The 13,954-nt window shown below is 38.7% G+C and overlaps 1 protein-coding gene across 3 annotated transcripts in view; it reads left to right on the top strand.

Moving 5' to 3' along the window:
• Window positions 1-13,954, top strand: part of SCAPER (S-phase cyclin A associated protein in the ER) — a 485,805-nt gene that overhangs the window by 29,691 nt on the left and 442,160 nt on the right. For all 3 annotated transcript variants that reach the window (XM_059912693.1, XM_059912690.1, XM_059912691.1), the window contains one exon: window positions 10,455-10,521. In XM_059912693.1, coding sequence (XP_059768676.1) covers window positions 10,516-10,521 — 6 coding nt within the window. In that variant the 5' untranslated portion in view covers window positions 10,455-10,515. The remainder of the gene's footprint in view (window positions 1-10,454; window positions 10,522-13,954) is intronic.

The following is a 13,954-nucleotide window of genomic DNA, read 5'->3' as shown; positions in this document are numbered from 1 at the left end:
TGATCTTTATGATTTCTTTCCTTCTGCTAACTTCGGGTTTAGTTCGTTCTTCTTTCTCTAGTTCCTTTAGGTGTAAGGTTAGATTGTTTACTTGAGATTTTTCTTGTTTCTTGAGGTAGGCTTTTATAGCTGTAAACTTCCCTCTTAGAACTGCTTTTGCTGCATCCCATAGGTTTTGGATTGTCGTGTTTTCATTGTCATTTGTCTCTAGGTATTTTTTGATTTCCTCTTTGATTTATTCAGTGATCTCTTGGTTATTCAGTAACATATTGTTTAGCCTCCATGTGTTTGTGTTTTTTACGTTTTTTTCCCTGTAATTCATTTCTAATCTCATAGCGCTGTGGTCAGAAAAGATGCTTGATATGATTTCAATTTTCTTAAATTTACTGAGGCTTGATTTGTGACCGAAGATGTGATCTCTCCTGGAGAATGTTCCGTGCACACTTGAGAAGAACGTGTAATCTGCTGTTTTTGGATGGAATGTCCCATAAATATCAATTAAATCTATCTGGTCTATTGTGTCATTTAAAGCTTCTGTTTCCTTATTTATTTTCATTTTGGATGATCTGTCCATTGGTGTAAGTGAGGTGTTAAAGTCCCCCACTATTATTATGTTACTGTTGATTTCCTCTTTTAGAGCTGTTAGCAGTTGCCTTATGTATTGAGGTGCTCCTGTGTTGGGTGCATATATATTTATAATTGTTATATCTTCTTGGATTGATCCCTTAATCATTATGTAGTGTCCTTCTTTGTCTGTTGTAACATTCTTTATTTTAAAGTCTATTTTATTTGATATGAGTATTGATACCCCAGCTTTCTTTTGATTTCCATTTGCCTGGAACATCTTTTTCCATCCCCTCACTTTCAGTCTGTATGTTTCCCTAGGTCTCAAGTGGATCTCTTATAGACAGCATATATATGGGCCTTGTTTTTGTATCCATTCAGCAAGTCTGTGTCTTTTGGTTGGAGCATTTAATCCATTCACGTTTAAGGTAATTATCGATATGTATGTTCCTATGACCATTTTCTTAATTGTTTTAGGTTTGTTTTTGTAGGTCCTTTTCTCCTCTTGTGTTTCTCACTTAGAGAAGTTCCTTTAGCATTTGTTGTAGAGCTGGTTTGGTGGTGCTGAATTCTCTTAGCTTTTGCTTGTCTGTAAAGCTTTTGATTTCTCCATCGAATCTGAATGAGATCCTTGCCGGGTAGAGTAATCTTGGTTGTAGGTTCTTCCCTTTCATCACTTTAAGTGTATCATGCCACTCCCTTCTGGCTTGTAGAGTTTCTGCTGAGAAATCAGCTGTTAACCTTATGGGAGTTCCCTTGTATGTTATTTGTCATTTTTCCCTTGCTGCTTTCAATAATTTTTCTTTGTCTTTAATTTTTGCCAATTTGATTACTGTGTGTCTCGGCCTGTTTCTCCTTGGGTTTATCCTGTATGGGACTCCCTGCGCTTCCTGGACTTGGGTGGCTATTTCCTTTCCCATGTTAGGGAAGTTTTCGACTATAATCTCTTCAAATATTTTCTCTGGTCCTTTCTCTCTCTCTTCTCCTTCTGGGACCCCTATAATGCGAATGTTGTTGCGTTTAATGTTGTCCCAGAGGTCTCTTAGGCTGTCTGCATTTCTTTTCATTCTTTTTTCTTTATTCTGTTCTGCAGTAGTGAATTCCACCATTCTGTCTTCTAGGTCACTTATCCGTTCTTCTGCCTTAGTTATTCTGCTATTGATTCCTTCTAGTGTAGTTTTCATTTCAGTTATTGTATTGGTCATCTCTGTTTGTTTGTTCTTTAGTTCTTCTAGGTCTTTGTTAAACATTTCTTGCATCTTCTCGATCTTTGCCTCCGTTCTTTTTCCGAGGTCCTGGATCATCTTCACTATCATTATTCTGAATTCTTTTTCTGGAAGGTTGCCTATCTCCACTTCATTTAGTTGTTTTTCTGGGGTTTTATCTTGTTCCTTCATCTGGTATGTAGCCTTCTGCCTTTTCATCTTGTCTATCTGTGAATGTGGTTTTTGGTCCACAGGCTGCCGGATTGTAGTTCTTTTTGCTTCTGCTGTCTGCCCTCTGGTCGCAAAGATTCTTTAGTACAGACTTCATTCATTAGTAAATAAGTGTTTAATTAATGCCTATTCAATGCTAGGCACTGTTCTGTATTCTGAGGCTATAGCAATAACAAAACCAGATGAGAAAGGGGGCAGAGTCAAGATGGCTGCATGGGAGGACATAGAGTTCATGTCTCCCCACCACTAGGTCACCTGTTGGACGCTAGTGGGGAACCTCGATGCCCAAGGAAACAGGAGGAACCCTCAAGAAACTGGCTAGGATGTGGGGCAGAGTGAGGGGGGAGGAGAAGTGGAGGCCAGACAGGACCAGGGCCCCTGAGGGGTGGCTGGGAGAGGGGAGGGGTCCCCTCGCCTGGAGGGACCCTCGGGGGCTCGAGGATCAGTGGGTAGCGCGCCTAGCATTTCCCCTGCCCAGTCAGGCCCCAGGAAGCCTGCTGGGCTCCCAGAGCAGGTCGTCTGTCCTCTGAGGCGCCCTCTGGGCCGCCTGGATCCTAGGGGCGAAGGAGGGAGGTGAGGGGAGAAGAGGAGAGGAGGATGGGGAGGGTCCTTCCAGGATCAGAGGATCAGGGGAGGTGTGGCAGGTGTTTCCCCCACCCACTTGGGCCCTGGGAAGCCTGCTGGCATCTGGGCCTGGTGCTCTGCCCTCCGAGGCCCCCTCCGGTTGTGGGGGTCCTAGGGGCATAGGAGAGGTGGATGGGGGGCACCCTCCAGGACTGGGGGATCAGGGGAAGTGCCGCTGGCATATTCCCTGCTCACTCAGCTCAGGAAGCCTGTGTGCTTCTGGGTCTGGTCCCCTGCCTATCGGGGCCCCCTCTGGCTGTGTGGGTCCTAGCGGCATAGGATGGGGTGTGGGGAGAAGAAGAGAGGCCAGTGGGGAGGGACCCTCCAGGATTGGAGGATCGGAGGGGAACGCGTCTAGCATTTCCCCTGCCCACTCGTGCCCAAGGAGCCAGCTGGGGTCCCGGACCTTGTCCTCTGCCCTCCAAGGCCATAGGCACTCCTGGGCCCCTCCTGCTGTGTTGATCCTAAGCCCCCCTGCCCCTGGTGCCTTTTCCAGCCCTGTGAGTCCTAAGCATAGGCCCCACCCACTGCCTAAACCATGCCCCTGCCTAAGCCCCACCCCCAACAGCCAACGCTTTTTCTGGCTTTTTTTTTTTCTCCTCTTTTTTGCTGCTGTTCCAGTGTACCTTCCGGTTGTTGTTTCATCTATATTTTTATTTTTAAATTTTTTCTAACATATCTGTTAGTTTTCTAATCTTATTTTATTTTTTACTCTTTGTTATTGTTCTCGTTTTTTTCTTTTTCTTCTTTGCTGCCCCGCGCAGCTTGCGGGATCTTGGTTCATGAGCTGGGGGTTGAGACTGCGCTCCCGCAGTGGGAGCCCTGAGTCCAAACCTCTGGAGTAACAGAGAACCAGAGAACCTCGGACCCCAAGGAATATTCATTGGAGTGAGGTTTTGGAGGTCTTCATCTTGGCACCAAGAGCCAGATCTGTACAACAGCCTACAAACTCCAATGCTGGATGCCTCAGGCCAAACAACCAGTAAGACAGGAAGACAATTCCATGCATCAAAAAAAAAAAAAAAATGAGACGACAAAAAAATATGTTACAGATGAAGGAGCAAGGTAAAAACCTACAAGACCAAATAAATGAAGAGGAAATTGGCAATCTACCTGAAAACGAATTCAGAGTAATGATAGTAAAGATAATCCAGAATCTCGGAAATAGAATGGAGGCACGGATCAAGAAAATACAAGAAATGTTTAGCAAAGATGTAGAAAAAATAAAGAACAAACAGAGATGGATAACACAATAACTGATATGAAAAATATACTAGAAGGAATCAATAATAGAATAACTAGGGCAGAAGAATGAATAAGTGAGCTGGAAGACAGAATGGTGGAAATAATTGCCGAGGAGCAGAATAAAGAAAAAAGAATGAAAAGAATTGAAGAAAATCTCAGAGACCTCTGGGACAGCACTAAATGCACCAACATTCAAATTATAGTGGTCCCAGAAAAACAAAAGAAAAAGAAAGGGTCTGAGAAAATATTTGAAGAGATTAAAGTGGAAAACTTCCCTAAAATGGGAAAGGAAATAATCACCCAAGTCCAGAAAGCACAGAGAGTCCCATACAGGATAAACCCTAGGAGAAACCCACCGAGACGCATATTAATCAAACTAACAAAAATTAAGTTCAAAAGAAAAATATTAAAAGCAGCAAGGGAAAATCAAAATATAACATACAAAGAAATCCCCATGAGGTTAACAGCTGATTTTTCAGCAGAAACTCTGCAGGCCAGAAGGGCGTGGCAGATCTACTTAAAGTGATGAAAGAGAAAAACCTACAACGAAGATAACTCTACCTAGCAAGGATCTCATTCAGATTTGATGGAGAAATCAAAAGCTTTATAGACAAACAAAAGCTAAGAGAATTCAGCACCACCAAACCAGCTTTACAACAAATGCTAAAAGAACTTCTCTAGGCGGGAAACGCAAGAGAAGAAAAAAGACCCACAAAAACAAACCTAAAACAATTAAGAAAACGGTAATAGGAACATACGTATCGATAATAACTTTGAATGTAAATGGATTAAATGCTCCAACCAAAAGACACAGACTTACTGAATGGATACAAAAACAAGACTCATATATATGCTGTGTACAAGAGACCCACTTCAGACCTAGGGAAACATCCAGACTGAGGTGAAGGGATGGAAAAAGATATTCCATTCAAATGGAAATCAAAAGAAAACTGGAGTAGCAATACTCGTATCAGATAAAATAGACCTTAAAATAAAGGCTGTTACAAGAGATAAGGAAGGACACTACATAATAATCAAGGGATCAATCCAAGAAAAAGATATAACAATGATAAATATGCACCCAACATAGGAGCACCTCAATACATAAGAAATGCTAACAGCCATAGAAGGGGAAATCGACAGTAATAGTAACGGTAGGGGACTTTAACACCTCACTTACACCAATGGACAGATCAGACAAAAAGAAAATAAATAAGGAAACACAAGCTTTAAATGACACAATAGACTGCATAGATTTAATTGATATTTATAGGACATTCCTCCTGAAAGTAGCAGAATACATGTTCTTCTCAAGTGCACACAGAACATTCTACAGGATAGATCACATCTTGGGTCACAAATCAAGCCTCAGTAAATTTAAGAAAATTGAAAATGTATCAAGCATCTCTTCTGACTACGATATGAAATTAGAAATCAATTACAGGAAAAAAAAGTGTAAAATACACAAATACATGGAGGCTAAACAGTGCACTACTAAGTAACCAAGAGATCACTGAAGAAATCAAAGAGGAAATCAACAAAAACCTAGAAACAAATGACACTGAGAACACGACGACCCAAAACCTATGGGATGCAGCAAAAGCAGTTCTAAGAGGGAGGTATATAGCAATACAATGCTACCTCAAGAAACAAGAAAAATCTCAAATAAACAACCTAATATTACACCTTAAGCAATTAGAGAAAGAAGAACAAAGAAAACCCAAAGTCAGTAGGAGGAAAGAAATCATAAAGATCAGATCAGAAATAAATGAAGTAGAAACAAAGAAAACAGTAGCAAAGATCAGTAAAACTAAAAGTTGGTTCTTTGAGAAGATAAACAAAATTGATAAAACTTTGGCAAGACTCATCAAGAAAAAAGGAGAGGACTCAAATCAATAAAATTAGAAATGAAAAAGGAGAAATCACAACTGACACTGCAGAAATATAAAGGGTTAGAAGGGACTACTACACACAGCTATATACCAATAAAATGGACAACCACAAAGAAATGGACAAATTATTGGAAAGGTACAATTTTCCAAGACTGAACCAGGAAGAATTAGAAAATATAGACAGACCTATCACAAGTAATGAAATTGAAACTGTAATTAAAAATCTTCCAATAAACAAAAGCCCAGGACCAGATGGCTTCACAGGCAAATTCTATCAAACATTTAGAGAAGAGCTAACACCAAGCCTCAAACTTTTCCAAAAAACAGCAGAGGGAGGAACACTCACAAAATTCGTTCTGTGAGGCCACCATCACCCTGATACCAACACCAGACAAAGATATCACAAACAAATAAAATTACAGACCAATATCACTGATGAACATAGATGCCGAAATCCTCAACAAAGTACTAGCAAAGAGAATCCAATAGCATGTCAAAAGAATCATACACCATGATCAAGTGGGATTTATCCCAGGGATGCAAGGATTCTTCAGTATACGCAAATCAATCAATGTGATACACCTTATTAACAAATTAAGGAATAAAAACCATATAAATCATCTCAATAGATGCAGAAAATGCTTTTGACAAAATTCAACACCCATTTATCATAAAAACACTCCAGAAAATGGGCATAGAGAGAACCTACCTCAACATAATAAAGGCCATGACAAAACCACAGCACACATCATTCTCAATGGTGAAAAACTGAAAGCGTTTCCACTAAGATCAGGAACAAGACATGTATGTCCACTTGCCACTCTTATTCAACATAGTTTGGAAGTCTTAGCCACAGCAATCAGAGACGAAAAAGAAATAAAAGGAATACAAATTGGAAAAGAAGAAGTAAAGCTGTCACTGTTTGCAGATGACATGATACTATACATAGAAAATTTTAAAGTTGCCACCAGAAAACTACTAGAGCTGATCAATGAATTTGGTAAGGTTGCCGTATACAAAATTAATGCACAGAAATCTCTTGCATTCCTATACACTAATAACAATAAATCAGAAAGAGAAATTAAGGAAACAATTCCATTTACCATCACAACAAAAAGAATAAAATACCTAGGAATAAACCTACCTAAGGAAGCAAAAGACTTGTACTCAAACTATAAAACACTGATGAAAGAAATCAAAGTTGACATAAAAAGGTGGAGAAATATACCACGTTCTTGGATTGGAAGAATCAATATTGTGAAAATGACTATACTACCCAAAGCAATCTACATATTCAGTGCAATCCCTATCAAACTACCAATGGCATTCTTCACAGAATTAGAACAAAAATTTTTACAATTTGTATGGAAACACAAAAGACCCCGAATAGCCAAAGCAATCTTGAGAAAGAAAAATGGAGCTGGTGGAATCAGGCTCCCTGACTTCAAATTATACTACAGAGCTACAGTAATCAAGACAGTATGGTCCTGGCACAAAAACAGAAGCATAGATCAATGGAACAAGATAGGAAGCCCAGAGATAAACCCACGCACATATGGTCACCTAATTTATGACAAAGGAGGCAAGAACATACAATGGAGAAAAGACAGCCTCTTCCATGATTGTTGCTGGGAAAACTGGACAGCTACATGTAAAAGAATGAAATTAGAACACTAGCTAACACCATACACAAAAATAACCTCAAAATGGATTAAAGACCTAAATGTAAGACCGGACACTATAAAAGTCTTAGAGGAAAACATAGGAAGAACACTCTTCGACTTAAATCACAGCAAGACCTTTTTTGATCCACCTCCTAGAGTAATGAAGATAAAAACAAAAAACCCAAATGGGGCCTAATTAAACTTAAAAGCTTTTGGGCAGCAAAGGAAACCATAAGCAAGACGAAAAGACAACCTTCAGAATGGGAGAAAATGTTTCCAAACGAAGCAATGGACAAAGGATTAATCTCCAGAATATACAAACAGCTCACGGAACTCAATATCAAAAAAAACAGCCCAATCCAAAAATGGGCAGAAGACCTAAACAGACATTTCTCCGAAGAAGACATACAGATGGCCAAGAGGCACATGAAGAGATGCTCAATATCACTAATTATTAGAGAAATGCAAATCAAAACTACAGTGAGGTATCACATCACACTGTTCAGAATGGCCATTATCAAAAAATCTACAAACAGTAATTGCTGGAGAGGGTGTGGAGAAAAGGGAACCCTTTTGCACTGTTGATGGGAATGTACATTGATACAGCCACGATGGAGAGCAGTATGGAGGTTCCTTAAAAAACTAAAAATAGAACTACGGTATGACCCAACAATCCCACTATGGGGCATATACCCTGAGAAAACCATAATTCAATAGGACACATGTACCCCAATATTCATTGCAGCACTATTTACATTAGCCAGGACATGGAAACAACCTAAATGTCCATCAACAGATGAATGGATAAAGAAGATGTGGTACATATATACAGTGGAATATTATTCAGCCATAAAAAGGAACGAAATTGGGTCATTTTTGGAGATGTGGATGGACCTAGAGTCTGTCATACAGAGTGAAATAAGCCAGAAAGAGAAAAACAAATACTGTATATTAACGCATATTTGTGGAATCTAGAAAAATGGTACAGATGAACCTATTTGCAGCACAGGAATAGAGATGTAGATGTAGAGAACGGACATGTGGACACAGGGAGGGGAAGGGGAGGGTGGGACAAATTGGGAGATTAGGTTTGACATAAGTACACTACCATATGTAAAATAGATAGCTAGTGCGAACCTGCCGTATAACACAGGTAGCTCAGCTTGGTGCTCCGTGATGATCTAGTTGCGTGGGATGGGGGTGGGGTGGGAGGGAGGTCCAATAGAAAAAAATTTAAAAAAAAAGAACATAATGGAGTTTACATTCTTGTGGGGAAAGAGGGACAGTCCACCAAGTAAGTAAATATAAAGTAATGAGTGCTCTAGCGAAGAAGTGGGGTAAGGAGTGCCAGTGGCGGGAGTCAGGATAAACAGGTTGCACTTTTTAAAAGAGCGTGTCAGAAGGCCTCACTGAGAAAGTGACCTGTGGGCAAAGATGGAGTTAATCTTGAGTGTTCCAGATGGGAACTTTAAAGTGTAAAGCCCTGAGGCAGTAGTGTGTCTGGCATGTTGGGGAACTTAAAGAGGCCAGTGTGGTTGAAGTGGAATGAACACCAGAGAAGAGAGGAGTAGGAGATATGGTCAGAGACTTACGGGGAGTTAGAAGGTTTAGGGTGTGGTAGGCCACTGTGAGGACTTTGACTTTTACTCTGAGTGAGATGTAGAGGCACTGGAGAAGTTGTGAACAGAGGTAGTCTGTTTTTAAAAATGTAACATTTTTACTGGGATATAATCCATGTACCCTACAACTCACCCATTTAAAAAGTGGTTCTTAGTATATTCACAGAGTTGTACAACCGTCACCATATTGAATTTTAGAACATTTTCATCATCCCAAAAAGAAACCCTGTACTCATTAGCAGTAACTCATCATCCTCCAACTCTCTAGCCCTAGGCAAGCAGTAATCTGTTTTTCTGACTCTTGATTTGCCCATTTTGGACATTACATATAAGTGGAATTATGTAATATGTGGTCTTTTATGACTGGCTTCTTTCACTTAGCATCTTGTTTTCAAGATTCCTTTATGTTGTAGCATGTACAAGTACTTTATTCTATTTTATGGCCGAATAAGATTTCATTGTATGGATATAGCACATTTTATTTATCCAACAGTTTTTGGACGTTTGGGTTGTTTCCACTTTTTGGCTATTAAGAATAATGTTGCTGTGAATACTTGTATGTAAGTTATTGTGTGAACATATGTTTTCATTTGAAGTGCTGCATTTTAAAAGGAACAGATTCACTTGACGAAGATAAATGACCTAGGCTGTCATCCCAGAAGGTTGGGTTCCAACTGTTGCTTGCTTTTCTTTGTTCAGTAGCTTTTGTTATGGGGTTAAGCCATTTTTTTCTCGCAATTTCTCTGTCCTCTTGTTTTTTTATCTACTTTCCTAGCTTTGGATTTCTTTGAATAAAGGGTTGACCAACATTAAATAGGTTCCCTGAAAAGTAGGATCTGTTGTATGTAGAGAATTAGATGATCTGTGATTGAGATATTCTGATAAAATCTCAGTTTTTGGAAGTTCCTAAGGAGAGGTTACACAGTGTTTTGTATACTGAGTTGGGATTCATTAGTGGGTTATAAATCAATTCAGTGAAAACAGTATTTAAAAGATGAAATAGAATAGAATAGGAAATAATCAGTGCATCTCTCACAATAGGGATAAATATTACTTCATGAAACTTTGTTTCAGTTAATCATGTGTGTATGAACTGAGTCATGATATAAAGTGTGTGTGTGTTTAGTAAAAAAAAGTTTGAAGCCTCTGGATTGGAATGTCATAGGCTATTTATGTAATTAATACTCTTTCTCTTCCATTTAATTTTTTTTGGAGAGCATTGAGGTATTGTTCAGCATGGAGTGTTTAAAACATGCTATAGTATATCTAAACGGAATATAAAGGGGTGATGTTTATGTTGTTAAATGTAATGAGAAACTTGCGGGGATGAGATTTTTATCTTTTATGAATAAATATGATTTTATGACAATGTTATGACTAAGAGTATGTACTATATATTTTTTATTATAGGAGTCACACCCCATGGGTTTGTGTGGTAAATGAACTTCTTGGCATAGAAGGGAATTAAAAAATGATGGTAAGTGATCAAGCTACCTTAAGCATTAACCTTAGTTTTTTTAGCCTCCTTCTACCTCCCTTCCTTCCTTCTGTTTTTAATTCATTCTCTTTTTTGATGTAATATTTGTTACCTTCAAGACACTCTATGGAACACATTTGTTATAAAGCACAGCAATAAAGTAACTGACTGTGAATGTACTGTTCAACCTGAGAGCCGTAGACTCTCACTCCTAACATTTGTACAACCTAGGGCAAGAATAGAAATGGAAGTCAGCTTTTTTTTTTAACAATATGTCTTAATCTTAAAAAGTTATAGATCGGTTTACGTCAGCAGCCTGACTTACTTTCCTACCCAGGGCCCAGCCAGCTCTTAAAGGAGCAATATACTCCCTGGGGTTGGCAGGGTGGAAGTTGGGCCAGGGTGGTCTCTGAATCTTAGATGGGGACTGATGTGGTGAAACTCCCCAGAGAGTCTGGGCAGATGGGTTCTCCTTCCCCATATTCTACTTTTCTAACTCAAGATTTAAGGCAGTTCTAAGTATCTTCTTAAACTATCCCACTCAAACCCAGGAGGAGGAGGGCAAGCAGTTTCTGGGGGAATCCAGGCTGCCTAGACACCTCCTTGGGAGATTGGGGGTGGCCATTCTAAAGTAAAATTAGAAGTTTTTACCTTGATTTCCCAGCACAGAGGCTGTGCTTTGCCTCCTTCCTTCTCTTCATTGTCTTCTCTTAGGATGGGGAGGTCTCAGTTCAGTTTGTGAATCCCTCTCTCTTAATTCCTGTACCCTCAATTAGTTACTTATTATCTTTGGGTTTTGATATTTTTGATGTTTTGGTATTTTGATAGGTGTAATCTTCTAAAGTGTAGGGCTCAGGGCAGGAGCCTCCTCTTTTGGGTGTAAAGGCAGCACTGTTTCTACCTATATTCTCCTTTCCTATCTCATCCTGCCCCATTCCACACTCCAGTTTCTTTTATCTCTTAAAGACATAAAAAAAGCTCTGAGTTTAAAAAATTTTAAATCTGTCATTTGGGATTGTTTTCTTTCTGCCTTTTATATTCTGAGAATTTCTTATAGTGAGGGCCTTTTAAGTCCTAATAAGCTCTGTTTTTGTTTGTCTAAGGTAGCTTTTTTTTCCTGCCCTAATTTTGAAAGATGGTCTTGCTGAGCATAAAAGTCTCGATTGACTAATTTTTCTCTCAGTATGTTGAAAAAATTGTTCCACAGTTTTCAACCTCTTTTTGATTTTTGATATTTCTTTTTCTTTTTTCTTTTACTTTGTTTTAATATTATATGCAATGTTTACGTGGTTCAAAATTCCTATTAAACCGTATTCATTTAGAGGAGTATGACTTTTCTTCTTCCTCTTCTTCCCTTCGTGGACAATCTTTTCTTTTCCATGTTTTTAATTGTGGTAAAATACACAAAATTTACCATCTCACCCATTTTTAAAAATTTATTTATTTATTTTGGCTGCGTTGGGTCTTCAATGCTGCTCGCGGGCTTTCTCTAGTTGCGGTGAGTGGGGGCTACTCTGCGTTGTGGTGCGCAGGCTTCTCATTGTGGTGGCTTCTCTTGTTGCGGAGCATGGGCTCTAGGCACGTGGGCTTCAGTAGTTGTGGCATGTGGGCTTCAGTAGTTGTGGCTTGCAAGCTCTAGAGCACAGGCTCAGTAGTTGTGGTGCATGGGCTTAGTTGCTCTGCGGCATGTAGGATCTTCCTGGCCCAGGGCTCGAACCCGTGTCCCCTGCATTGGCAGGCAGATTCTTAACCACTGCGCCACCAGGGAAGCCCCTTGACCATTTTTAAGTGTTCAGTTCAGTGGTATTAAGTATATTCATATAGTTGTGCAACCATCACCACTGTCCATCTTCAGAACTCTTTTCATCTTGCAAAACTGAAACTCTATACCTATTAAACAATAACTCCCTATTTCTTTCCTCCCCCAACCCCTGGCAGCCACCATTTTACTTTCTCTCTCTATGATTATGACTACTCTAGGTACCTCATATAAGTGGAATCATACAGTATTTGTCTTTTTGTGACTAGTTTATTTCACTTAGCATACTATCCTAAGGTAGTAGCATATGTCAGAATTTACCTTTTAAGACTGAATAATATTCCATTGTATGTATATACTACATACTGCTATCCATTCATTTGTCTACGGACAGGGTTGCTCCCACATTTTAACTATTGTGAAAATGCTGCTGTGAACATGGATGTATAAATATTTCTTTGAGACCCTATTTTTAATTCTTTTTGCTATATACCTAAAGTAGAATTCCTGGATCATATCAGATTTTTTGAGGAACCTCCATACTGTTTTTCACAGCAGCTGTACCATTTTACATTCCGACCAGTAGTGAGCAAGGGTTCCGGTTTGTTCACATCCTTGTTATTTTTTGTTTTTTTGGTAGTAGCTATCCTAATGGGTCTCGTGGGTAATCATTTTGACTAGTTTTTGGTTTATCCTTTATTGCTTATATTTTCAAAAATAAGAAAAAATATATAAATAAGTATGTGTGTAATGTATATATATTTATCATTCTCTTTCTCAAATCCAAAGGTATCATATTCTAATACTTTTTCCCCCACTTAGGAATATATCCTAGATCATTAGAGATCTTCATTCCTTATTACAGCTGCATAGTATTTCCTTCTGATCTGTGTTGTTTTTAAACTGCTTAATGAGCAAGGTATAGTAAAGCACTGCTTATTGTGACTCTGAAGAATGTGGCCAAAACCCTGAAAGTAAATGAAAAATACCTATGATCATCCATAACAGATAATTCACACACTGAAAATATATTCACTGTACTTGTAGAATTCTTGAGTTTCTTATTCAGAAACATAATAGTACATTTCCCAGAATTCTAACAAATAAGAATTGACAGCTAATAGCTTGATAGGGAAGAAGACAAAATAATTAAGAATTAAGTTTTTGTTTTCTGCAAAATCATTAGGAAGTAAAGAGCCCAAAAAGTCTAAAAACACTTTGGCCTGGGCCCATTTATAAGACAATCATCCACTGCCCTTCTATAGCTCCTGAAGGCTATATATTACAATATCATACAAAAGTTGGTGTTTGTAGTGATAACCTGAAAGTTTCAAGAAAAGAGGAAGTTGCTTCAGTAGCCTCTGTTTCAGAAGTCAGGGAACTGTGATTCAGAGATTTTCATCCAAAATGGTAAAATCAAAAAGAATTTGTGCTTAGCAGGGCAAAACTTTAGTTGTGGATTTAAGTTGAACACCTTATTTCCCAATGATGTTGTTCATTTATTCATGATATATTTATTTTGTCAATTATTTATTGATGATTTCTTTTTTTTAAAAAAAACATCTTTATTGGAGTATAATTGCTTTACAGTGGTGTGTTAGTTTCTGCTTTATAACAAAGTGAATCAGTTATACATATATATATGTCCCCATATTTCTTCCCTCTTGTGTCTCC

The sequence above is a fragment of the Balaenoptera ricei genome, chromosome 2 (assembly GCF_028023285.1).
Source record: "Balaenoptera ricei isolate mBalRic1 chromosome 2, mBalRic1.hap2, whole genome shotgun sequence".
Lineage (NCBI taxonomy): Eukaryota > Metazoa > Chordata > Mammalia > Artiodactyla > Balaenopteridae > Balaenoptera > Balaenoptera ricei.
This window is presented reverse-complemented; position numbering and strand designations above follow the sequence as displayed.